We start from the raw sequence: 26,840 nt of genomic DNA, 5'->3' as shown, positions 1-26,840 counted from the left end.
TAATACATGTAAAATCCGCTATTCTCTTTACTTTTACTTCTAATACATTTTCTTATTTCCACAATGTTTCTTTAGACTTGCTAAAACTTTGTGATGAACTTAAACTAGTGGTTTTTAGTTTTTACTTATAGTCTAGAGTAACATAAACTAATGCAAATGCAAATATGTTCTTTGAAATTATAACTTTTTACATTTCTAATGTTACCTAAGACCGTTATAAACACAACCAAATTATTATTCTTCCGATAGCAAATATGAAATGCATTTATTAGACTGTAGGAATGTTGATGCGTCATTTGCTGGAAATTTCACGAGGACTTTGTAAAATCATACAAAACATATCCTTGACTCTATCTAACAAATACCTATTGTTGTTATATTTTTACATGGATTTTTACATGTTAAACTATACACCCCCCTTGACATTTTTCCTATTTTGTTGCCTTACAACCTGGAATTAAAATGTATTTTGCGGGGGTTTGTATCATTTGATATACACAACATGCCTACCACTTTGAAGATACAATTTTTTTTTTTTTGTGAAACAAACAAAAAATAAGACAAAATAGCTGAAAACTTGAGCGTGCATAACTATTTACCCCCTCAAAGTCAATACTTTGTAGAGCCACCTTTTGCAGCAATTACAGCTGCAAGTCTCTTGTGGTATGTCTCTATAAGCTTGGCACATCTAGCCACTGGGATTTTTACCCATTCTTCAAGGCAAACTGCTCCAGCTTCTTCAAGTTGGATGGGTTCCGCTGGTGTAGAGCAATCTTTAAGTCGTACGACAGATTCTCAATTGGACTGAGATCTGGGCTTTGACTATGCCAATCCAAGAAATTTAAATGTTTCCCCTTAAACCACCCGAGTGTTGCTTTAGTAGTATGCTTAGGGTCAATGTCCTAAGGGAAGGTGAACCTCCGTCCTAGTCTCAAATCTTTGGAAGACTGAAACAGGTTTCCCTCAAGAATTTCCCTGTATTTAGAGCCATCCAACATTCCTTCAATTCTGACCAGTTTCCCAGTCCCTGCCAATGAAAAACATTCCCACAGCATGATGCTACCACCACCATGCTCCACTGTAGGGATGGTGTTCTCGGGCTGATGAGAGGTGCTGGGTTTGCGCCAGACAGCATTTTCCTTGATGGCCAAAAAGCAACATTTTAGTCTCATCTGACCAGAGTACCTTCTTCCAGATGTTTAGGGAGTTTCCCACATGCCTTTTTTTCTTTTTTTCTTTAAGCAATGGCTTTTTTCCGGTCACTCTTCTGTAAAGCCCAGCTCTGTGGAGTGTACGGCTTAAAGTGGTCCTATGGACAGATACTCCAATCTCCGCTGTGGAGCTTTGCAGCTCCTTCAGGGTAATCTTTGGTCTCTTTGTTGCCTCTCTGATTAATGCCCTCCTTGCATGGTCTGTGAGTTTTGGTTGGCGGCCCTCTCTTGGCAGGTTTGTTGTGGTGCCGTATTCTTTCATTTTTTAATAATGGATTTAATGGTGCTCCGTGGGACGCTCAAAGTTTCTGATATTTTTTTAGAACCCAACCCTGATCTGTACTTCTCCACAACTTTGTCCCTGACCTGATTAGGAGAGCTCCTTGGTCTTCATTGTGCTGCTTGCTTGGTTGTGCCCGTTGCTTGGTGTTGCAGGCTCTGGGGCCTTTCAGAACAGGTGTGTGTATATATACTGAGATCATGTGACAGTTCATGTGACACTTAGATTGCACACAGGTGGACTTTATTTAACTGATTATGTGACTTCTGAAGGTAATTGGTTGCACCAAATATTACTTAGGGGCTTCATAGCAAAGGGGGTGAACCTTTTCCCACCTTTGAGGCCCCCAACAAAATGCGACCCAAGCGTAATGATTATAATAATTAATCCATAAAATGTGCATTCGACTGCATGCAAACCTCAGAAGATTGAGGATAGAAATAAGGGTCTGGGTGTGTACTCTTATCTGTGATGATGGTTGGGAAGTCTTTTGGCAGTGTGATAGGTGGTGCCACCCCTGGCGCTCCTGGACCTTCACTGCTATTGGTGGTGCTGCGATGACCTGGTAGGGACCCATCCATCTGGGGTGGTTCCACTTCCTTTTGTGGACTTTTAGCTTGATCCATTCTCCAACGCCAACAGGCTGGGTCACACTGTTCTGGAACTTCCTGGGCCTGCCTGTATTGGGAATACAAAGACCTAACAGCATGGGTTAGTTCCTTCATATATTTGCTCAAATCATCATCCAGTGCAGTCAGTTTGAGTCATTGTGTAAAGGAACGTTCATTGGGCAGACAGTTAAGACCTCATGTGGGCTAAGCCATGTTCCGCGGTTTATAGTATTGCGCATTTCCATCAGGACTAAAGGGAGACTCTGGCATTCTGCCAGAGCCCTGACTCATTCCCCTCTCATTCGGCCCCACTTCACAATAGAAGCATCAAACAAGTTTCTGAAGACTGTTGACATCTAGTGGAAGCCTTAAGAAGTGCAAAATGACCCCATAGACACTGTATATTCGATAGGCCAAGAGTTGAAAACCTACAAACCTCAGATTTCCCACTTCCTGGTTGGATTTTTTCTCAGCTTTTCGCCTGCCATATGAGTTCTGTTATACTCACAGACATCATTCAAACAGTTTTAGAAACTTCAGGGTGTTTTCCATCCAAATCTACTAATAGTATGCATATATCAGCAACTGGGATTGAGTAGCAGGCAGTTTACTCTGGGCATGCTTTTCATCCAAACGTGAAAATGCTGCCCCCTATCCATAACAAGTTAAGTATTAGGATTATCCTTTAGTATTACAATTGTAGGCAGAAGTTGGTACAGAGTACAGTATATGATAGCTCTCCCCAGGTTCTGCAAGGTGTCTAAGACATCCTGCAACTTTTATAGCCTCCCCATTGACATTCCATAACAGATAAGTCTAAGCATCTTCTGCCAGGTGGTGGTTTCCATCAGGCCTGTGGTGGCCTTGTGTTCTCAGAAAACCAGTCATATTCGCAGAACCTCAGACAGTCATGGTGGGACCCAGAAAGAAGGAGTATGAGCGTAGGGGTTTCCGCCTTCTGGGCACATCACTCAAAACAGGTGTTAACACACACAGAGGTCTCCTAAGGTGAGACTTTACAGTTTATCATAACACAATTTATAAACCCTTTAAAAGGTATGAGGCTTGTTTTTTTAATTGTTTTTTTTTAACCTTTATTTAACCAGGTAGGCCAGTTGAGAACAAGCTCTCATTTACAAATGTGACCTGGCCAAGATAAAGCAAAGCAGTACGACAAAAAACAACACAGAGTTACACATGGGATAAACAAAAGTACAGTCAATAACACAATAAAAAAACGGATATACAGTGTGTGCAAATGGAGTAAGGAGGTTAGGCAATAAATAGGCCAATAGTAGCGAAGTAATTACAATTTAGCAAATTAACACTGGCGTGATAGATGTGCAGATGATGATGTGCAAGTAGAAATAATGGTGTGCAAAAGAGCAAAATAAGTAAATAAAAACAATATGGGGATGAGGTATTTAGTTGGATGGGCTATTTACAGATGAGCTATGTACAGCTGCAGCGATCGGTAAGTTGCTCAGATAACTGATGCTTAAAGTTAGTGAGGGAAATATAAGTCTCCAACTTCAGAGATTTTTATAATTCGTTCCAGTCATTGGCAGCAGAGAACTGGAAGGAAAGGTGGCCAAAGTAAGTGTTGGCTTTGGAGATGACCAGTGAGATATACCTGCTGGAGCGTGTACTATGTGTGGGTGTTGTTATGGTGACCAGTGAGCTGAGATAAGGCGGAGCTTTACCTAGCAGAGACTTAAAGATGACCTGGAGCCAGAGGGTCTGGAGACGAATAAGTAGCGAGGGCCAGCAGGCGAGAGCATAGAGGTCGCAGTGGTGGGTGGTATATTGGGTGACAAAACGGATGGCACTGTGATAGACCGCATCCAGTTTGCTGAGTAGAGTGTTGGAGGCTATTTTGTAAATGACATCGCCGAAGTCGAGGATCGGTAGGATAGTTAGTTTTACGAGGGTATGTTCGTTAGCGTGAGTGAAGGAGGCTTTGTTGCAAAATAGGAAGCCGATTCTAGATTTCATTTTGGATTGGAGATGCTTAATATGAGTCTGGAAGGAGAGTTTAAAGTCTAGCCAGACACCTAGGTATTAGTAGTTGTCCAGAGTAGTGAAAGTAGGGCGGGTGGGTGTCGTGCAGCGATCGGTTGAAGAGCATGCATTTAGTTTTACTAGCATTTAAGAGCAGTCGGAGGCCACGGAAGGATTGTTGTATGGCATTGAAGCTCGTTTGGAGGTTTGTTAACCTTTCTGCGCACAGATCCCGATTACGGGATCATTTCCCTAAACAACCGCTGAATTGCAGGGCGCCAAATTCAAAAATATTACTACAAATATTTATAATCATGCAATCACAAGTGAAATATACCAAAACACAGCTTAGCTTGTTGTTAATCCACCTATCGTGTCAGATTTTGAACATATGCTTTACAGAGAAAGAAATCCAAGCTTTTGTGAGTGTATCAATCAATGCTACAACAGCTAGCCCCAAATTAGCATGGTCACGAAAGTCAGAAAAGCAATAAGATTAATCGCTTACCTTTGATAATCTTTGGATGTTTGCCCTCACGAGACTCCCAGTTACACAACAAATGTTCTTGTTGTTCGATAAATATTACTTTTATAACAAAAAAACGCCATTTGGGTTGCGCGTTATGTTGAGAAAACTACAGCCTCGTTCCGTTCGACGGAAATTCCTAAAAGTATCCGTAATGGTCGTAGAAACATGTCAAATGTTTTTTATAATCAATCCTCAGGTTGTTTTTAACAAACCTAATCGATAATATTTCAAACGGACCGTAGCCTATTCAATAACAGAGAAAAGGAAAATGGGGAGCTCCCCTCTCGCGCAGGAACTATTCAGAGGACACCTGACTACTTTTGTAAAATCTCGTTCATTTTTCATAATAAAAGCCTGAAACTATGTCTAAAGCCTGGTCACAGCCTGAGGAAGCCATTGGAAAAGGAATCTGGTTGATACCCATTTAAATGGAAGAAAGACTGGCCAGGAAACACAGATTTCTAAAAAAAAACATCACTTCCAGGTTATATTTTCTCAGGTTTTCGCCTGCAGAATCATTTCTTTTATACTCACAAACAATATTTTGACAGTTTTGGAAACTTTGGAGTGTTTTCTATCCTATTCTGTAAATTATATGCATATTCTACGATCTGGACCTGAGAAATAGTCCGTTTACCTTGGGAACGTTATTTAAAAATAAAAATAAAATCTGACCCCTAGCGTCAAGAAGTTTTAACACAGTGTCCAAAGAATGGCCAGATGTATACAGAATGGTGTCGTCTGCGTAGAGGTGGATCAAGGAATCACCCGCAGCAAGAGTGACATCATTGATATATACAGAGAAAAGAGTCGGCCCGAGAATTGAACTCTGTGGTACCCCCATAGAAACTGCCAGAGGTCCGGACAACAGGCCCTCCGATTTGACACACTGAACTCTATCTGAGAAGTAGTTGATGAACCAGGCAAGGCAGTCATTTGAGAAACAAAGGCTGTTGAGTCTGCCAATAAGAATACGGTGATTGACAGAGTCAAAAACCTTGGCCAGGTCGATGAAGACGGCTGCACAGTACTGTCTTTTATCGCTGGCGGTTATGATATCGTTTAGTACCTTGAGCGTGGCTGAGGTGCACCCATGACCAGCACGGAAACCGGATTGCACAGCGGAGAAGGTATGGTGGGGTTCAAAATGGTCAGTTATCTGTTTGTTGACTTGGCTTTCGAAGACTTTAGAAAGGCAGGGCAGGATGGATATAGGTCTGTAACAGTTTGGGTTACAGTGTCATCACCTTTGAAGAGGGGATGACCGCGGCAGCTTTCCAATCTTTGGGAATCTCGAACGATACGAAAGAGAGGTTGAACAGACTAGTAATAGGGGTTACAACAATGGAGGCAGATAATTTTTGAAAGAGAGGGTCCAGATTGTCTAGCCCAGCTGATTTGTACGGGTCCAGGTTTTGCAGCTCTTTCAGAATATCTGCTCTCTGGATTTGGGTGAAGGAGAAGCTGGGGAGGCTTGGGCAAGTAGCTGCGGGGGTGCAGCGCTGTTGGCCGGGGTTGGGGTAGCCAGGAGGAAAGCATGGCCAGCTGTAGATAAATGCTTATTGAAATTCTCGATTATCGTGGATTTATCGGTGGTGACAGTGTTTCCTAGCCTCAGTGCAGTGGGCAGCTGGGAGGAGGTGCTCTTATTCTCCATGGACTTTACAGTGTCCCAGAACTTTTTGGAGTTAGAGCTACAGGATGCACATTTCTGTTGTAAAAAGCTAGCCTTTGCTATCCTAACTAACTGTGTGTATTGGTTCCTGACTTCCCTGAAAAGTTGCAAATCGCGGGGACTATTCGATGTTAGTGCAGTACGCCATAGAATGTGTTTGTGCTGGTCGAGGGCAGTCAGGTCTGGAGTGAACCAAGGGCTATATCTGTTCTTAGTTCTACATTTTTTGAAAGGTGCATGCTTATTTAAGATGGTGAATAAATTACTTTTAAAGAATAACCAGGCATCCTCTACTGACGGGATGAGGTCAATATCCTTCCAGGATACCCGGGCCAGGTCGCAGAAGTGTTTTAGGGAGCGTTCGACGGTGATGAGGGGTGGTCGTTTGACCGCGGACCCATAACGGATGCAGGCAATAAGGCAAAGATCGCTGAGATCCTGATTGAAAACAGCAGAGGCGTATTTGGAGGGTTGGTCAGGATAATATCAATGAGGGTGACCATGTTTGCAGATTTAGGGTTGTACCTGGTGGGTTCTTTGATAATGTGTGTGAGATTGAGGGCATCTAGCTTAGATTGTAGGACGGCTGGGGTGTTAAGCATATCCCAGTTTAGGTCACCTAACAGAACGATCTCTGAAGATAGATGAGGGGCAATCAATTCACATATGGTGTCCAGGGCACAGCTGGGAGCTGAGGGGGGTCTATAACAGGCGGCAACAGTGAGAGACTTATTTCTGAAGAGATTCATTTTTAAAATTAGAAGCTCAAACTGTTTGGGCGTAGGAAGTTTAACCCCTTCAGTAGCAAGGGTAGAAGAAACACCTGAAACTAGATCCCCACGTTTCTCTTCTGCACTGTTCAACAAATCCAGTAAATGTGGAAGAGGAGTTAAGATGGAGTGTTGTCTTGTTAACGTCCGAAAGCGGAAGTGACGTCACAGGCTCTCTGTTAAATTTTCACTTCAAACCGGAACATCCGGTTCTTGACAACCCCGCAGAAGCTAGTTGAAAAGATGCAGGTTGAACTGTTGAAAACAGATAAAAAGGCTATTATCTCATCTGGTGTGTTTCCTTCTTTTTTAGGACAATCTATTTATAGTTTCTTCTTCACACAACAAAAACAACTACATTGCCTTTCAAGGAGTTATACTTTCAGACATAATTATCCAACTTTCCTGTGACATACTGTCCTCTTAACAGCTCAAATCAAATCATATTGGTCACATAAACGTGTTTAGCAGATGTTATTGCGGGTGTAGCGAAATGCTTGTGCTTCTAGCTCCGACAGTGCAGTAATATCTAACAATTATACAATATATACCCAATACACACAAATCTAGTAAAGGAATGGAATTAAGATTAATTAATTTGTGCATTAAAATAACATCAAATTGATAAAGTCATCATTAAATAGTACCCACAAACACCAGTCTCAACGTCAACAGTGAAGAGGCGACTCCAGGATGCTGGCCTTGCCTATTTGCATTCCCCCCTTTTATGCTGCTGCTACTCTCTGTTTATTATCTATGTCACTTTAACTCTACCTACATGTACATATTACCTCGACTAACTGGTGCCCCGCACATTGACTCTGTACTGGTACCCCCTGTACATAGTCTTGCTATTGTTATTTTACTGTTTCTCTGTAATTATTCACTTTTTTAATTTTTATTATCTATTTTTTACTTAACACTTATTTTTCTTAAAACTGCATTGTTGGTTAAAGGCTTGTAAGTAAGTATTTCACTGTAAGGTCTACGTTGTATTCGGAACGTGACAAATACAATTTGATTTGATTTGTTGCTGAAAGGTGTATAAAATTGAGCACACATCCATGCAATCTCCAAAAACAAACATTGGCAGTAGAATAGCCTTACTGAATAGCTCAGTGACTTTCAACATGCCACTGTCATAGGATGCCGCCGTCAAATTTCTGCCATGTAAGTGATGGTTATTGTGAAGTGGAAACGTCTAGGAGCAACAACGGCTCAGCCGCAAATTGGTAGGCCACACAAACATGCGCAATGCCAAGTGTTGGCTGGAGTGTTTTAAAGCTCGCCGCCATTCGACTCTGGAGCAGTGGAAACGCGTTCTCTGGAGTGATGAATCACGCTTCACCATCTGGCAGTCCGATGGACAAATCTGTGTTTGGCGGATGCCAGGAGAACACTACCTGCCCCAATGCATAGTGTCAACTGTAAAGTTTGGTGAAGGAGGAATTATGGTCTGGGGCTGTATTTCATGATTCGGGCTAGGCCCCTTAGTTCCAGTGAAGGGAAATCTTAAAGCTAAGGCCCTTTCCTGTTTCAGCATGACAATGACCTCACAAAGCGAGGTCAATACAGAAATGGTTTATCGAGATCGGTGTGGAACAACTTGCACAGAGCCCTGACTTCAACCCCATTGAACATCTTTGGGATGAAATGGAACGCAGACTGCGAACCAGGCCTACTCGCCCAGCATCAGTCGCTGACATCACTAATGCTCTGGTGGATGGAAGCAAGTCCCTGCAGCAATGTTTCAACATTTAGTGGAAAGCCTTCCCAGAAGAGTGTAGGCTGTTATAGCAGCAAAAGGGGGGCCAACTCCACATTAATGCCCACGATTTTTGAATGAAATGTTTGACGAGCAGGTTTCCACATACTTTTGGTCATGTAGTGTATATATCTGTACACACATATACATACAGTGGGGAGAACAAGTATTTGATACACTGCCGATTTTGCAGGTTTTCCTACTTACAAAGCATGTAGAGGTCTGTAATTTTTATCATAGGTACACTTCAACTATGAGAGACGGAATCTAAAACAAAAATCCAGAAAATCACATTGTATGATTTTTAAGTAATTAATTTGCATTTTATTGCATGACATAAGTATTTGATACATCAGAAAAAGCGAACTTAATATTTGGTAAAAACCTTTGTTTGCAATTACAGAGATCATACGTTTCCTGTAGTTCTTGACTAGGTTTGCACACACTGCAGCAGGGATTTTGGCCCACTCCTCCCTACAGATCTTCTCCAGATCCTTCAGGTTTCGGGGCTGTCGCTGGGCAATAGGACTTTCAGCTCCCTCCAAAGATTTTCTATTGGGTTCAGGTCTGGAGACTGGCTAGGCCACTCCAGGACCTTGAGATGCTTCTTACGGAGCCACTCCTTAGTTGCATGGCTGTGTGCGTTCGTTTTGTTGTCATCTGGAAGACCCAGCCACGACCCATCTTCAAGTCTCTTACTGAGGGAGGAGGTTGTTGGCCAAGATCTCGCGATAATGGCCCCATCCATCCTCCCTCATACGGGTTGCAGTCGTCCTTTCCCCTTGCAGAAAGCGTCCCCAAAGAATGATGTGTCCACCTCCATGCTTCACGGTTGGGATGGTGTTCTTGGGGTTGTACTCATCTTCTTCTTCCTCCAAACACGGCGAGTGGAGTTAGACCAAAGCTCTATTTTTGTCTCATCAGACCACATGACCTTCTCCCATTCCTCCTCTGGATCATCCAGATGGTCATTGGCAAACTTCAGACGGGCCTGGACATGCACTGGCTTAAGCAGGGGACCTTGCGGTGCGCTGCAGGATTTTAATCCATGACGGCGTAGTGTGTTACTATGGTTTTCTGAGACTGTGTCCGCAGCTCTCTTCAGGTCATTGACCAGGTCCTGCCGTGTAGTCTGGGCTGATCCCTCACCTCTCCATGATCATTGATGCCCCACGAGGTGAAATCTTGCATGGACCCAGACCGAGGGTGATTGACGCGTCATCTTGAACTTCTTCCATTTTCTAATAATTGCGCCAACAGTTGTTTCCTTCTCACCAAGCTGCTTGCCTATTGTCCTGTAGCCATCCCAGCTTGTGCAGGTCTACAATTTTATCCCTGATGTCCTTACACAGCTCTCTCTGGTCTTGGCCATTGTGGAGAGGTTGGAATCTGTTTGATTGAGTGTGTGGACAGGTGTCTTTATACAGGTAACGAGTTCAAACAGGTGCAGTTAATACAGGTAATGAGTGGAGAAACAGGAGGGCTTCTTAAAGAAAAACTAACAGGTCTGGGAGAGCCGGAATTCTTACTGGTTGGTAGGTGATCAAATACTTATGTCATGCAATAAAATTGCACAATTAATTATTTTAAAAATCATACAATGTGATTTTCTGGATTTTTGTTTTAGATTCCGTCTCTCACAGTTGAAGTGTACCTATGATAAAAATGACAGACCTCTACATGCTTTGTAAGTAGGAAAACCTGCAAAATCGGCAGTGTATCAAATACTTGTTCTCCCCACTGTATATATATATATATTCAGGTTTTTCCCAGTTTTCATATTTCAGGTTATTACACGTTTCATGATTTACAATTTCAGATTACTTTATACAGTTAGTTAGTTACAAAAATCTTAGCTGTTTCAATTTAAAATTAGTTACCCTGCTGACAAATTTTTTGTTACATTGTAATTGTAATGTACTGTACACATTCATTATATTTTATATCAGCTCCCATCTTTTTAAGTTTTAAATATATTTGTTTTTTCAATGTGGTTTATATCAGGTTCCTCATCCATAATTAAATAATGACCCAGAAGACAGCTGTCAATTATTTTATAATTGAAAGAGAAATAACACCCAATATCTTACCCCTCCCCAGGTTTCTGATTCATTCAGCATCAGGCATCATCTACACCCAGCCGTGGGCCAGCCTGGACGCGGAGGTGAAGTCCAAGTATAATTTCTATGTCAAAGCCGAGGACGCAGACGGCAAGTACAGCCTGGCCGAGGTATTTGTGACCGTGCTGGACCTCAACGATCACCCGCCAGAGTTCAATGAGAACTTCCTGGAGAAGACCATGATCATAGGAGCGCTGGTGAAGATAGAGGTTTGTGTTGCAATCTAACTTCCAGTTTTGAGACGATTCATCTTTGCCATACCCCAAAGGTTGATTCGTTTGCAGCAATTACAAGAACAAGTCCAAAGCCATGCTTTCATGCATTTCTGTGGACAATAAGAATATCATTATTTTACATAGCACTTGTCATTACATCGAGAATCTCTATGACACTAATGCAAAACAAAAACAAATGTAGGTTTCTGGAAGGTCTAGGCGATGGTCTTCCACAGCTGATCAGGTGTTGAGGCAGTTCAGAAAGGCAGTAGCTTGAGAAAAGGGAGCATTGATGGTACAAGGAGGGAGGGAGAAGCGTCAGTCATATAGCAACAGGCCCAGGGGCCTCATTCATAACCATTGCATAAATTTAATGGTAAATATCTGCATGCGCCATTTCAGAAAAACATATTGAGGTTTATAAACGCATGTTTTCCATTATATATCAGATCTGTCGTGAAACTGTGCACGTGTGAATGAGCATTATAACTCCGCCTGAAAAACTCCCATCATTCACCTTTTATGGTGACAATAACTTCATTACTTGCTGTATACTTTGGAAGCATTGGAATTAGACAGTATCTAAGGAAATAGCAATGCATGGTGAACGTGATCAAATGTCTTTGAAGGGCTTGTCAGAATGTTTGCTTTTGTAGTGACATTTACGGTATCTAAATGTCTCTGAAAGACAAAAACAATTGTATATTGTTGTAGACCTGTAAACAGATAGTTTGAATTCCACAATGTTTTGCATTTACTTTTTCCAGACCCTAAATAGGCTATGCTGCACTGCCTGCGAATTCTGAAACATTGTCTACTCAGAAAAAAATTAAAACAACAGTAGACCTACTTAAAGTGGTAGCCTATACACTTCAACTGTCTATTTACCTGTTAAACTGTACTGCATGTTATAAACTGGGCTCCCTTTTGAATGCAAAAAACTTGACATTATAATATCTAATAGGCACAATGAGAGATGCGCATGGTAATTCTACCAGCTCTCACATCAGAATTAGACAATCATCCATGTTTCTTAAATGTCAAATTTCGAAGTGTTGAAGGTTAAGATTAGGCGTTAACCTCTCTAGGTTAACGGTAGTGTCTCACCTCGTCAACAGCCAGTGAAACTGCAGGGCGCCAAATTCAAAACAACAGAAATCCCATAATTAAAATTCCTCAAACATAAATGTATTTTACACCATTTTAAAGATACACTTGTTGTAAATCCAGCCACAGTGTCCGATTTCAAATAGGCTTTACGACGAAAGCAAACCAAACGATTATGTTAGGTGAGTGCCTATTCACAGAAAAACACAGCCATTTTTCCAGCCAAAGAGTGGAGTCACAAAGGGCAGAAATATAGATCAAATTAATCACTAACCTTTGATGATCTTCATCAGATGACACTCATAGGACTTCATGTTACACAATACATGTATGTTTTGTTCGGTAAAGTTCATATTTATATCCAAAAATCTCAGTTTACATTGGCGCGTTATGTTCAGTAGTTCCAAAACATCCGGTGATTTTGCAGAGCCACATCAATTTATAGAAATAGTCATCATAAATGTTGATGAAAATACAAGTGTTACACATTGAATTTTAGATCCACTTCTCCTTAATGCAACCGTTGTGTCAGATTTAAAAAAATCTTTACGGAAAAAGCAAACCATGCAATAATCTGAGTACGGCGCTAAGACGACAAATCAACCCAAAGAGATATCCGCCATGTTGGAGTCAACATAAGTCAGAAATAGCATTATAAATATTCACTTACTCACTTATATTCACTCCCAGGAATCCCAGTTCCACAACAAATGTTTGTTTTGTTCAATAATGTCCATCATTTATGTCCAAATTCCTCCTTGTTGTTCGCGCGTTCAGTACACAATCTTAAACTCACGACACACGTGCAAGTCCAGTGGAAAGTACGGACGAAAAGTCCAAAATGTTCCGTTACAGTCTGTAGAAACATGTCAAATGATGTATAGAATCAATCTTTAGGATGTTTTTAACATAAATCTTCAATAATGTTCCAACCGGACAATTCCTTTTTCTTCAGAAATGCGATGGAACGCAGCTAACTCTCACATGAACGCGCATGCTCAGCGCATGGTCAACTCGTGGCACTCTGGGAGAGACCTTACTCAATCTCCTCTCATTCGCCCCACTTCACAGTAGAAGCATCAAACAAGGTTCTATAGATTGTTGACATCTAGTGGAAGCCTTAGGAAGTGCAACATGACCCCATTTCCACTGTATATTGGATAAACAAAGAGTTGAAAACCTACAAACCTCAGATTTCCCACTTCCTGGTTGGATTTTTTTCTCAGGTTTTTGCCTGCCATATGAGTTATGTTATACTCACAGACATCATTCAAACAGTTTTAGAAACTTCAGAGTGTTTTCTATCCAATCTACTTATAATATGCATATCCTAGGATCTGGGCCTGAGTAGCAGGCAGTTTACTCTGGGCACGCTTTTCATCCGGACGTGAAAATACTGCCCCCTACCCCAAAGAAGTTAACTGAGAATTGTTAAGGTTAGGGTTAAGTTCAGGCATTAACTCCAAATTCTTAACGTTAGGCATTAACTCTGAATGGTTAAGGTAAGTGTTAAGGTTTGGGATGGGCTTAAAACAAACATTTCCAATAAAGTATATCGCTGGATTCAAAATTGCAACTTTTGGAATTAGAGGCAGATGCTTATGCCCATCCATAACACCCTAGCAAAACCAAAACCTACTTGATGACTACAGTGCTCACTGTTGCCCCTAGTGGCCGTTTTTCACGTCATCTCCCGACGTCTTCAGAAATGGATGTACGTCGAATACTGACTTGTATCGTGGGTGACTTGACTGGGTAATTTGTTTTATGGACATAAATAATGGACATTATCGAACAAAACAACAATTTATTGTGGAACTAGGATTCCTGGGAGTGCATTCTGATGAAGATCATCAAAGGTAAGAGAATATTTATCATGTAATTTCGTATTTCTGTTGACTCCAACATGGCGGAGAAATGTTGTTTCTATCTGAGCGCCGTCTCAGATTATTGCATGGTTCGCTTTTTCCGTAAAGTTTTTTTGAAATCTGACACAGCGGTTGCATTAAGAACAAGTGTATCTTTAATTCCATGTAAAACATGTATCTTTCATCAAAGTTTATGATGAGTATTTCTGTTATTTGATGTGGCTCTCTGCAATTTCTCCGGATATTTTGGAGGCATTTCTGAACATGGCACCAATGTAAACTGAGATTTTTGGATATAAATATGCACATTATCGAACAAAACATACATGTATTGTGTAACATGATGTCCTATGAGTGTCATCTGATGAAGATCATCAAAGGTTAGTGATTAATTTTATCTCTATTTCTGCTTTTTGTGACTCCTATCTTTGGCTGGGAAAATGGCTGTGTGTTTCTTGGACTTGGCGGTGATCTAACATAATCATATGTTGTGTTTTTGCTGTAAAGCATTTTTTTAATCGGACACGATGGGTAGATTAACAAGATGTGTATCTTTCAATTGCTGTATTGGACTTGTCAATGTGTGAAAGTTACATATTTCTAAAAAAATTTGTCGAGGGGTTACCCTAGAGCATGGGTGTCAAACTCTGGCCCGCGGGGTAATTATATTTGGCCCGCGAGACAATACCAAATTACTACTAGAGCTGGCCCGCCGGTAATATACAGCGCATTCACCGCTAATACTACGAATCCCATAATGCTCTGCTGTTTTTGCGCGCCAATCAGGACAGGACCCAGAAACGCCCTCTCCTCTGTGACAGTAGTCATAGCAACATAGACGCTACAACTGTCAGCGCGCTATCCCTTCCCAAAAATGGCGAAAAGAAAGGCAGAAAACAGGAGCTTTCTGGACAAGTGGGAAGCAGAATATCTGTTTACATATGTAAAAGACAAACCTGTTTGTCTTGTTTGTGGAGTCAACGTGGCTGTAAGTAAGGAGTACAACATTAGACACACTATGAAACGAAACACCATGACAAATACAAGGACCTGGACATGACTCAAAGGAGCCAGAAAGTAGAGGAGATGAAAAGAAGTTTGGTTTCACAACAGAATATGTTCAAAAAGCCACATCACAAAGAGGCTGCTGTAAAGGCTAGTTATATAGTGGCAGCAGAGATCGCAAATCAGCCCGGCCCTTTAATGAAATGATGAAAAAGTGCATGATGAAAGTTTGTGACCTCATATGCCCAGAGAAAAAGCAAGCATTTTCAAACGTGAGCCTGAGCAGGAATTACATTTTATTTATTTAATAAATGAATGCCATTGATGTGTTTTTTCATTTGAAATTCGATTTTGCATGTCTCCACTATTAAATTATATATTGTATGGTAATAAGCGGATGCTATTTCCATATTCAATGTTAAAGCAAAACTTGTTTGGGTCCATATTAAAAGGTTCATTTGTTCAATGTTGGCCCGCGACTTTGTTCAGGTTTTACATTTTGGCCCACTGGGTATTTGAGTTTGACACCTCTGCCCTAGAGGAACGTGTGTCCTAGAAAGGTTAACAAACTATAGTTTTGGCAAATCGGTTACGACATCTACTTTGTGCGACACAAGTCATTTTTCCAACAATTGTTACAGACAGATTATGTCACTTATAATTCACTGTATCAAAATTCCAGTGGGTCAGAAGTTTACATAAACTAAGTTGACTGTGCCTTTAAACAGCTTGGAAAATTCCAGAAAAGGATGTTATGCTTTAGAAGCCACAACATAGGCTAATTGACATTGACTAATTGATAGGCTAATTGACATTATTTGAGTCAATTGGAAGTGTACCTTTGGATGTATTTCAAGGCCCACCTTCAAACTCAGTGCCTTTTTCCTTGACATCATGGGAAAATCAAAAGAAATCAGCCAAGACCTCCACAAGTCTTGTTCATCCTCAGAAGCAATTTCCAAATACCTGAAGGTACCACGTTCATCTGTAAAAACAATAGTATGCAAGTATAAACACCATTGGACCACGTAGCCGTCATACCGCTCAGGAAGGAGACGCATTCTGTCTCCTAGAGATAAACGTACTTTAGTGCGAAAAGTGCAAATCAATCCCAGTACACCAGCAAAGGACCTTGTGAAGATGCTGGAGGAAACAGGTGCAAAATTATCTATATCCACAGTAAAACAAGTCCTATATCGACGTAACCTGAAAGGCTGCTCAGAAAGGAAGAAGCCACTGCTCCAAAACCGCTATAAAAAAGCCAGACTACGGTTTGCAACTGCACATGGGGACAAAGATCAACCTTTTTGGAGAAACTTCCTCTGGTCTGATGAAACAAAAATAGAACTGCTTGGCCATATTGACCATCGTTATGTTTGGAGGAAAAAAGGGGAGGTTTGCAAGCAAAAGAACATCATCCCAACCGTGAAACAAGGGGGTGGCAGCATCATGTTGTGGGGGTGATTTGCTGCAGGAGGGACTGATGCACTTCACAAAATAGATGGCATCATGTGGAAGAAAATTATGTGAATATATTGAAGCAACATCTCAAGACATCAGTCAGGAAGTTAAAGCTTGGTCGCAAATAGGTCTTCCAAATGGACTATGACACCAAGCATACTTACAAAGTTGTGGCAAAATGGCTTAAGGACAACAAAGGCAAGGTATTCGAGTGGCCATCACCAAGCCCTGACCTCAATCCTATAGAACATTTGTGGGCAGAACTGAAAAATTGTGTGTGAGCAAGGAGGCCTACAAACCTGACTCAGTTACACCAGCTCTGTCAGGAGGAATGGGCCAAAATTAACCCAATTTTTTTGTGGGAAGCTTGTGGAAGGCTACCCAAAACGTTTCACACAAGTTAAACAATTTCAAGGCAATGCTACCAAATACTAATTGAGTGTATGTAAACTTCTGACCCACTGGGAATGTGATGAAAGAAATTAAAACTGAAATAAATCATTCTTACATTTCACATTTTTTAAATAAAGTGGTGATCCTAACTGACCTAAAACAGGGAATTTTTACTGGGATTAAATGTCAGGAATTGTGAAAAACAGAGTTTTTAAATGTATTTGGCTAAGCTGTATGTAAACTTCCGACTCAACTGTACGTATATACTGAGATCTTGTGACAGATCATGTGACACTCAGATTGCACACAGGTGGACTTTATTTAACCAATTATGTGACTTCTGAAGGTAATTGGTTGCACCAGATCTTATTTAAGGGCTTCATAGCAAAGCGGGTGAATATATTTGCACGCACCACTTTTCCGTTTTTCATTTTTTAGAATTTTTTTCAAACAAGTAAATTTTTTCATTTCAGTTTACCAATTTGGACTATTATGTGTATGTCCATTACATGAAATCCAAATAAAAATCCATTTAAATTACAGGTTGTAATGCAACAACATAGGATAAACGCCAAGGGGGATGAATACTTTTTCAAGGCACTGTACCTGTGGGATACTGTTCTGCTGGGGTCCACAAAAATGAAAGCTCTATACACCTCCTCATGCTTGTACCCAGACTTCCTCCTCCGATTGCAGTTTTCGAAAAGTGTTCCCACGCCATATCATCCTCATTTCGCCCCCCATCATCTCCTTCTCCCTCCATGGTCACCCGATATGCAAGTGCGGTGGCCTTAATCAACTGTACCTCACCTTGAGGTTAATCAGCACTCTATACACGTTTCAACATCAACACCTTCTGATGGTGATATCCCAGCCATGCTAACAAGGTAACTCCTGCTACCACTATCACTGCCCACAATGCATATTCAAGATAACACTCATTGGCTCCGTAGTCCAATTCAATGCTGTTACTATAGCATCCTTCACAATTACTACCGCTCCCTCAGTTGCTGTCCCTACAAATCAAAACAAACTTTATTTGTCACATGCGCCGAATACAACAAGTGTAGACTTTACCGTGAAATGCTTACTTACAAGCCCCTAACCAACAGAGCAGTTCAAGAAGAGTTAAGAAAATAATTACCAAGTAGACTAAAATGAATGTAAATTGTTAAAAGGTTTTAAAAACTATTGTAATAAATGTAGCAGTTGGACAATGTATGAAGTTACTCCAAACGTTTTGAATTAATAATTGGAGTTCAGGTGGGAATACCCAAGAAGTCAAAGATAACTGAACAAAATGACTTTCGCCCCGTAGCACTCACTTCTGTCATCATGAAGTGCTTTGAGAGACTAGTCAAGGATCATAACACCTCCACCTTACCTGCCACCCTAGCCCCACTTCAATTTGCATTCCGCCCCAACAGGTCCACAGACGATGCAATCGCCATCACAGTGCCCTATCCCATCTGGACAAGATATCTATGTAAGAATGCTGTTCATTGAGTACAGCTCAACATTCAACACCATAGTATCCTCCATCATTAAGCTTGAGGCACTGGGTCTCAACCCCGCCCTGTGCAATTGGGTCCTGGACTTTCTGACGGGCCACCCCCAGGTGGTGAAGGTAAGAAACAACATCTCCACTCTGCTGATCCTCAACACTGGGGACCCACAAGGATGCATGCTCAGCCCCCTCCTGTACTCCCTGTTCACCCATGACTCCAACTCAATCATCAAGTTTGCAGACGACACAACAGTAGTGGGCTTGATTACCAACAAAGACGAGATAACCTACAGGGAGGAGGGGAGGGCACTCGGAGTGTGGTGTCAGGAAAACAAACTCTCCTTCAACGTCAACAAAACAAAGGAGATGATCGTGGACTTCAGGAAACAGCAGAGGGAGCACCCCCCATTCACATCAACAGGACAGCAGTGGAGAAGGTGGAAAGTTTTAAGTTCTTCAGCGTACACATTACGGACAAACTGAAATGGTTCACCCACACAGACAGTGTGGTGAAGAACCTCAGGAGGATGAAGAAATTTGGTGTGTCACCTATAACCCTCACAAACTTCAAACCGATGTGATTCGAAATATTATTTATAATGTCCAGTTTCGATTGATGCTGTTTTTTCACAGAAACAATTTGCACAAACACAATACTTACAAAGTTATGTCCTGAATGTGACCAGTTTATTTTTGGATGCAATGTTCAGACATTCACAGAAGAAGCTACAGCATAACACAATCATCCAAACATTAGTCCTAGAGCTAACTGAGGCAATTTGACTGGTAAAGTCATGGGTACATTCGCAATGGCTGCCTGGTATTATGATGCAATAATTTCCACTGTAATTTTGTTCTATCAACTGATGCTGGATTGACATGGTCATGTAGAATGTTATTTCAAATGATGCTAACTGATATGACTCATGCAATGGAATGTATTTTTTTTATGTCAGTTGAGTTGATTGAAGCACAGATTGAAGTAGCGACGTGCATGCCTCACCCACCTCAGGATCTAGGCCCGGTTTAAAAAAACAAGATAATTTCCCCATTATCTTTTCTCTTAAAGTTTCCTTAACTTTAAGTCAGTTGCACAAAACATTTGAAGGTGAATTTCATCCTTAAATTAACCTTTTCACGTTTGAGTTCCAAATATCTCTAACGGTCGCCCCAGAGTGAGTTGTTTTGTGCACATAATTTCAGAATGCACTCACTGTTCCAAAATGTGATCGTTACACAACAGGACAGTTAACACACACTGCCTGCAAATTATCTATGTTTCAACTTCTAACAACAGTTTGAATCGAGGTGTGTTCCGCCTCTTCATTAATTCACATAGATGTAGCCCATTTCACTGTTGTGTACTATTTATGTTTGAGGCTTTACTGAGCCAGACAAACTTCTCTCTTCAAGGAGAGCCCAAACACTTCCCCAGTGTTTTTGCAGATCAAGTATGCAGATATTTGCACAGATGTTTACGTTTTCTGGCACATTTTCTGGCTGGCCCTCACATTGCCTTTATTGTTGTTTTCCTTACAAATAATAACTTTGGACATGTGTGCGTTCCTATCAAAGTAAGTGCCTTATTTTCTGTCGTTTCTGTGTTGTCGTTTCTACTGTAGCATATGTATGGAGCATAATGTTTTTACAATTTTAGTCACATGTTTTCAAGTACTATTGACAACTAATGCCTTCCGATTATTGCATGGATTGTAATGGACACCTATGTGTGTGTAAAATATTTTTTTGAAGGTTGTACTGATTATGATGAGCTAATGCTAAGCTATTTGCCAGCAATGTGTGGCGCCATGTTAGTTGCCATTAGACAAAGCATTATGGGTGTCACATAAACATCTGTCAGCCCAAAGATACCATAATGAGGTGAAGGAATGGTTCACTCATCTTTCGAGTAAATTAACCCCCTTCAACATACATACTGCAAACAGACCAAACTCCTCGTCTCTTTTTCTTATCTTTGTTTGATGTGAAAAAACAAACAAAACTACTATCGTCGGATTACCTTAGATGTTTAGAAAGTGTTTTACTCAATTATTTCAATCAATGGGGAGCTCATACGTGATGTGATGAATTGTAAATAGTAATTGTTATTAGCTAATTGATATTGTGGTTTCTGTCAGCCGAGAGTTAGCGAAATATGACTGCTTGTGTTACGTCAATCTTTCCAGGGTTAGAGATTCCCAATCCATTCTATTCATTTCATTTCTATGTCTCTGCCTAGCTTGCATCATGGCAACCACGCACATCTAAATACAACACAATTTAACTCAACTCAATTCAACACAACACAAAGGAAGTAGATTTGCCTTTGGCCTCAAAAGGAACATATGTGGAAGTCTGTTATGATGGTTTTGCAAACTACTTTGAGAGCAATGGACAATATTTCCATAAATGTGCCAGCACTATTGAGAAAAACGGTATCTCGTGTGTCTGGTTTATGTGTAATGTGCCAACAGGCGCAAGATGACGATGCAGAGGGGCCCAACAATGTCATTGAGTACTCCATCATGAAGACAGACCCGGAAAACATCTTCGACATCAACGCAGACACGGGCGAGATCAAGCTCAAGTCCTACATCAAGTCTATGGACATCGTCCAGAACATCACCAAACAGAATGACTGTACCTGGTCTGTGGTGGTCCAGGCCCAAGACAGAGGCTCGCCCTCCTTCAGCACCACCACGGTGGTCAAGATAGACATCACAGAGGCGGTAAGAGACAGTGGGAACATCTCCAATGACACCTATTTCATTTTACAGGGATGAAATTAAACTTGGAATATGCACATGTAACTCAGGTTTTTTGTGTAGATGATGCATTTATGGAGATTTAGATTGCAATGGGAGATTTGCACGAAAGTCTCAAGTTAGGACTTGTCTCTGGCACACTTTAGTGGCTCTGGTCAAAAGTGGTGCATAGTTGCTTTTGGTCAAAAGTAGTGCACTATGGGCCTCCCGAGTGGCGCAGAGGTCTAAAGCACTGCATCGCAGTGCTAGAGGCGTCACTACAGACCCGGGTTCGATCCCAGGCTGTGTCACAACCAGCCGAGACCCATGAGGCGGCGCACAATTGTCCCAGCATCGTCTGGGTTAGGGGAGGTTTGACATTGCACTCTAGTGACTCCTGTGGCGGGCTTACTTCGGTCGCCAGATGTACGGTGTTTCCTCCGACACAATGGTGTGGCTGGCTTCCATGTTAAGCGAGCAGTGTGTCAAGAAACAGTGCGGCTTGATAGGGCAAAAGTCATGAAGGGGGCATAATAGTGGTTTTGGTAAAAAACATCCTCGACAACAACTGTGATTATTATTATTTGACCATGCTGGTCATTTATGAACATTTGAACATCTTGGCCATGTTCTGTTATAATCTCCACCCGGCACAGCCAGAAGAGGACTGGCCACCCCTCATTGCCTGGTTCCTCTCTAGGTTTCTTCCTAGGTTCTGGCCTTTCTAGGGAGTTTTTCCTAGCCAAAGTGCTTCTACACCTGCATTGCTTGCTGTTTGGGGTTTTAGGCTGGGTTTCTGTACAGCACTTTGATATATCAGCTGATGTAAGAAGGGCTATATAAATACATTTGATTTGAAATTTGATTTAGTTAGCTACCGCACCACTCTTTGCTAGCAAAAGTATTGCTGCCTCCAAAACTGATAAGGTGGCTCCACTAATGTTTACATTTCGACGTATGTGACATATCCTCATTCCAAGCATACTACTAATACTATCTTTGGGAGCCTCATGTGTGAGCCAGTGGGATGCTCACTGCTTGAGTAACCCAATAAGTTTTGATGCAGTCTTTTTCAGATAAAAGGTTGAACTCAATGCGACAGAGGCATTGAGCCATGGGTTTTAGTTTGATCAAATCTCCACTAGTTAGCTATCCCCCTAGCTAGCTGGGAAACACAACACCACACACAGCTCAAACCGACTCACACGCTCACTATATGCTATAACTATGTAATAACCAGGGCATAGAGATTTTCCTGGTCAGACCACGTGCTTAGGAAAAACTCTCGGCCCTAGTGATCACAAATAGTTGAAGCTGCTCAATAGAACAATCCAACTGAACACAGAAATCCAAACCCACTATATCTGTTTTATTTAGTTTTTTTTAGGTTTCCACCTTGAAACATCCCTAAACTATTCCCGAAATTATCTAAACTCCTCTAAATGCCAATTTTGTATTTTCAGGTCAAATCCAGATTTTTCTCCTACTTCCTGAGCCTCAAGAAGCATCCCGCAGCTGTGTTTGGGATTTGTTTTAGTGTTGTCACCTTCACCATTGCAACGACTGTCCTCATTTCCACCCTCATTTACTGCAACACTTTGAAAAAGTCTGTTGTTCAACCTCAGGGCAAGATCAGAAAGATTATACGGAGGCCTGTATAATGCCATAAACAAAGCTTGCCTTGAGATCATCCAGCAGTCTTGGTGTCCCCCCATATCATTACACTAAGACTCTTACTGTTTGTATGTTGTCTTGGAAGGACACCTGTATTTGTAGCTGGTCATTGTACCATAGCGCATGATTTGTGTCTGTGAAAGAGTACAGGAGCACAATAGAATATTTTGATCACTCATTTGAAATGAAATGGAAATCCATGATAAACGTTATGGATGAACTGTAAACTCATAACATTTCATTTGCAATTGTGACGCTGCATGGTCTCAGTTAATAATGGGTGCCCCATCTAATCCTTCTGATCTTGTCTCAATCAAAAAAACAGTCAATGGGGCAGGAATTATCATTCCAGACAAACTCAGACTAGTATTTTGCAGATCCACGTTTTGCAGACAGATTGTGTTAGCACTGACCAAGCGTCGGTAGACGTATTTGGGGATTTGTTATTCTAATGTAGTGTAATGTTTTCACACTGTGTAGCTAGCTTAACACGTGTGGATTTGGCTGTGGTGGTCTGGCAGTTTAAATGTATTGTAATACACTCGGTGTCCCAAATTTCCATAGCCAAATGGCAACACACACAGAACCACGTAAGGTAATAACAACTAGGATTTTCCCATGTATACTTGCAGTCTCCCATTTCAGTCCAATAGACATGACTGTGTCTCTCTGTGCTCTTTTACAGACTCAACTCAGGGGCCCTTTGGCATCCTTTTTCGTGCAGAGTAGAGACAAGCCTTTGCACATCTTAGCCATGATCGCTGGTGTCATTAGTCTCATGGTTGTGGTGACAGTCTCCATCTCCACCATCATGTTCATGCGCAACAAAAAGTCCAACAGGATCCTGCCCCACCGCCGCATCCGGAGGCGAAACAAACCACCCGTGACCTTCAAGTTCCCGAACCCTGGAGAGAAACTCCTAATCCAAGAACCAGAGGTCATGGTGGGGGACAACGTCAACTGTAGCAACTGTAACATAGCGAGCGGACACCCTCTGCCTCCAAACCACAACATGAATGTGGTGACTGGACACCATTGGTCTCCAAACCACAATGTGAGCATGGTGAGTGGACGACACTGGCCACCACCACCACCACCGCCCAATGCCCCTGCCCTTCCCCCACTGCTCCTTGGAGGGAGGCCAGGGGACAGACAGTGGGTGGTACCGACGGTATTGGGCACAGTAGCACAGATCAAGCCTAAGAGGAACAGGAACAGACCAGTTGACAGTGTGAACGCAGCACTGGTGTCTGAGCTCAAAATTAGACTGGACCAGAGGAGGTTGGCAAACTGCTCTTAGGAGAGCGAGAGAGTGAGTGTGTGTGTCTGCTTGTGAGTATTGGTGAGTGGGAGTCATGATACTAAATGAAAGATATAATTCATACAGCAACTTTCAAAGTGCTTTACATTGTGTGTGTAGAAGTCAAACACCAATGTGTAGAAGTCATCAGCTGTTGTTTTTTTTTACTGAGAAAAACATGTGATCGTCTGTGCATGCGTGTCTTTGGTTCAAGGTCTGTTCAAATCAAAGTTTATTGGTTGCGTACAAAGACTTGCAAATGTTATCACAGGTGCAGCGAAATGCTCACATTTCTAGCTCCAACAGTGCAGTAATATTTAGTAATACAATAACAATACACACATAATCCAAAACAAAACCAACAATTAGAAAGTTAATATTATGGACTGGTGAATCTCTGATGCATTCCTTCTGTTCTTAGTAATTTCAGGTTCTTATAGCTTACGTGATGAAGTCATGGACTAGATCTGAGGACAAGGCTGTTATTTGGCTTCTGTCCAAGCTCCTTACAAGAGCTTTTATGACACTTAACTTAAAGGGATCAATGGAGAGAGGTGAACTCGTCTGATCACCTGACAAAGAAGATCAACAAGCCAACTGCTTGGGAGTCAAGCAAAATGCATCTGAACACGTTAAGGCAGGCACATTTTGGGGTAAACCAATCACATTGCTGATAATTTGTCACATCTGCCATCTAATTTCATCTGTTTGTGTGGTGCATCTCTTTCCAATTGGATTCTCATGTATAGCCCAAAGACAAAACAAAACATATGTAAATATAAGGAGTAGAGGAAATTGTGGATTTTAAAACCAAACCAGACATATTCCTTGTATGTGCATCCACTTACATCTTGAGCCAGCCTTTTAAAGCAATAATTGCATATGTCCTTTAACAACTGTCTAGGGGTTAGAGATAAATATGGGATTGGCCAATGGGATCCAAGGACCAGGATGGTGGTGTTGCCGAGGAAAAGTTTGGGTATTTACTGTAAGGTGGCTAAAGGATTAGGTTAATTACCTTACTAATCACACTGGAATGGTGTTATTCACTGCCCTCTCCTGGAGAAGAAAGGGAAGAATCTATTAACCCTTTGACGCATACAATCACACATTTGTGATCATTGTTGACTGGTACCTGCAGCGTACCATCGTAAATATGCGATTGGAATAGTAACAACAGAACGTAGCTATGATAAAACAAACACGTCTAAACAGCATTGTCTGAAAAGCATCGACACAATGTTTTGTTTTGATGGGAAATAAAGCTCTTCACAACTTTATTCCTCAATTACACCTTTTATTGTAAAAGATAAATACGAATTTCGTCATCCAAACAACACACGGAACACATCCACACCGAAACTCACTGCATAAACCAAGTTAAATAACATGTTGCCCTGACAATAAAATACACATAAGTTAACGACTTAACAGCTAGATTTGTTTACAATGTACCACATCTCTGGTGAGCACAAGGGAGAAATGTAATATTGTTTAGAAAAGAGATCCGTGTCAGCTAAGCTAAGAGCAGCCATGTTTGTTTGTTTCCAAGCGAAAACTCCCTAATCACAGAAAGTCATTCACTAAAAGATGGCAGCGCCCATTGCCTGAAGAATATTAACTTAGTTTGGCCACTTTTTGGATATTACAAATCTCCAAAGTACTTGTTACAGTGTACACAAGAACCGGAGCACATGACTTGACAAGTCGTTTACCATTTTTTACTTTATTAAAAAGCAAGTAAGATCATCACACCAAATACAAGTCTACTGCCTAGCTGAACCATAGCTATACAGGGATAAAGCCATTTTAGGGGGGTTTGTGGAGAGGGGGGTTAATTTCATTTGTGGGGGGGTTTAAAGTCCATGGGGGGTAGAAATGTCGATTCAACTAGGAAGTCCAACTCAGGAACTCGTGCCTCTTTCTAGAGCTACGACATTCCGACTTGAATATCACTGATGTTATGATTTGACCGTGTTTTTCCAAGTTCCCAGTTGTTTTGAAAGCACCATAAGTCAGTCGAGTGAACTATCCCTTCACCTTGTTTTTATAGCATCTTTGGTCTAACAGATGCTTACGTGATAACCAGAATGTATTGTATAATGTCAAGAACATGGTGCATTCGGGAAGTATTCAGACCCCTTGACTTTTTAAAAACATTTTGTTATGTTACAACCTTATTCTAAAATGGATTATATAGATTTACACACAATACCCCATAACGGCAAAGCGAAGACAGGTTTTTAATCTACCCCTATCTTTTTAATTTTTGCAATTAAAAATAAAATAAAAACTTATTTACATAAATATTCAGACCCTTTGCTATGAGACAGGTGCATCCTGTTTCCATTGATCACCATTGAGATGTTTCTACAACTTGATTGGAGTCCACCTGTGGTAAATTCAATTTATTGGACATGATTTGGAAAGGCACACACCTGTCTATATAAGGCCCCACAGTTTGACAGTGCATGTCAGAGCAAAAACCAAAACATGAGGTCGAAGGAATTGTCCGTAGGGCTCCGAGACAGGATTGTGCCGAGGCAAAGATCTGGGGTAGGGTACCAAAAAATGTCTGCAGCATTGAAGGTCCCCAAGAACACA

The 26,840-nt window shown here is 41.3% G+C and overlaps 1 protein-coding gene across 1 annotated transcript in view; it reads left to right on the top strand.

The window, feature by feature from the left end:
- The window catches only part of LOC112080834 (cadherin-related family member 1a), an 86,553-nt gene extending 60,690 nt beyond the window's left edge, over nucleotides 1-25,863 (top strand). Inside the window, exons 15-17 of the mRNA XM_024146769.2 lie at nucleotides 10,943-11,171; nucleotides 20,993-21,247; nucleotides 23,622-25,863. Of these exons, the coding sequence (XP_024002537.1) occupies nucleotides 10,943-11,171; nucleotides 20,993-21,247; nucleotides 23,622-24,236 (1,099 nt within the window). The 3' untranslated portion in view covers nucleotides 24,237-25,863. The remainder of the gene's footprint in view (nucleotides 1-10,942; nucleotides 11,172-20,992; nucleotides 21,248-23,621) is intronic.
- Nucleotides 25,864-26,840: the final 977 nt, after the last annotated feature.

The sequence above is a fragment of the Salvelinus sp. IW2-2015 genome, unplaced genomic scaffold (genome assembly GCF_002910315.2).
Source record: "Salvelinus sp. IW2-2015 unplaced genomic scaffold, ASM291031v2 Un_scaffold16525, whole genome shotgun sequence".
NCBI classification, from domain to species: domain Eukaryota; kingdom Metazoa; phylum Chordata; class Actinopteri; order Salmoniformes; family Salmonidae; genus Salvelinus; species Salvelinus sp. IW2-2015.
This window is presented reverse-complemented; position numbering and strand designations above follow the sequence as displayed.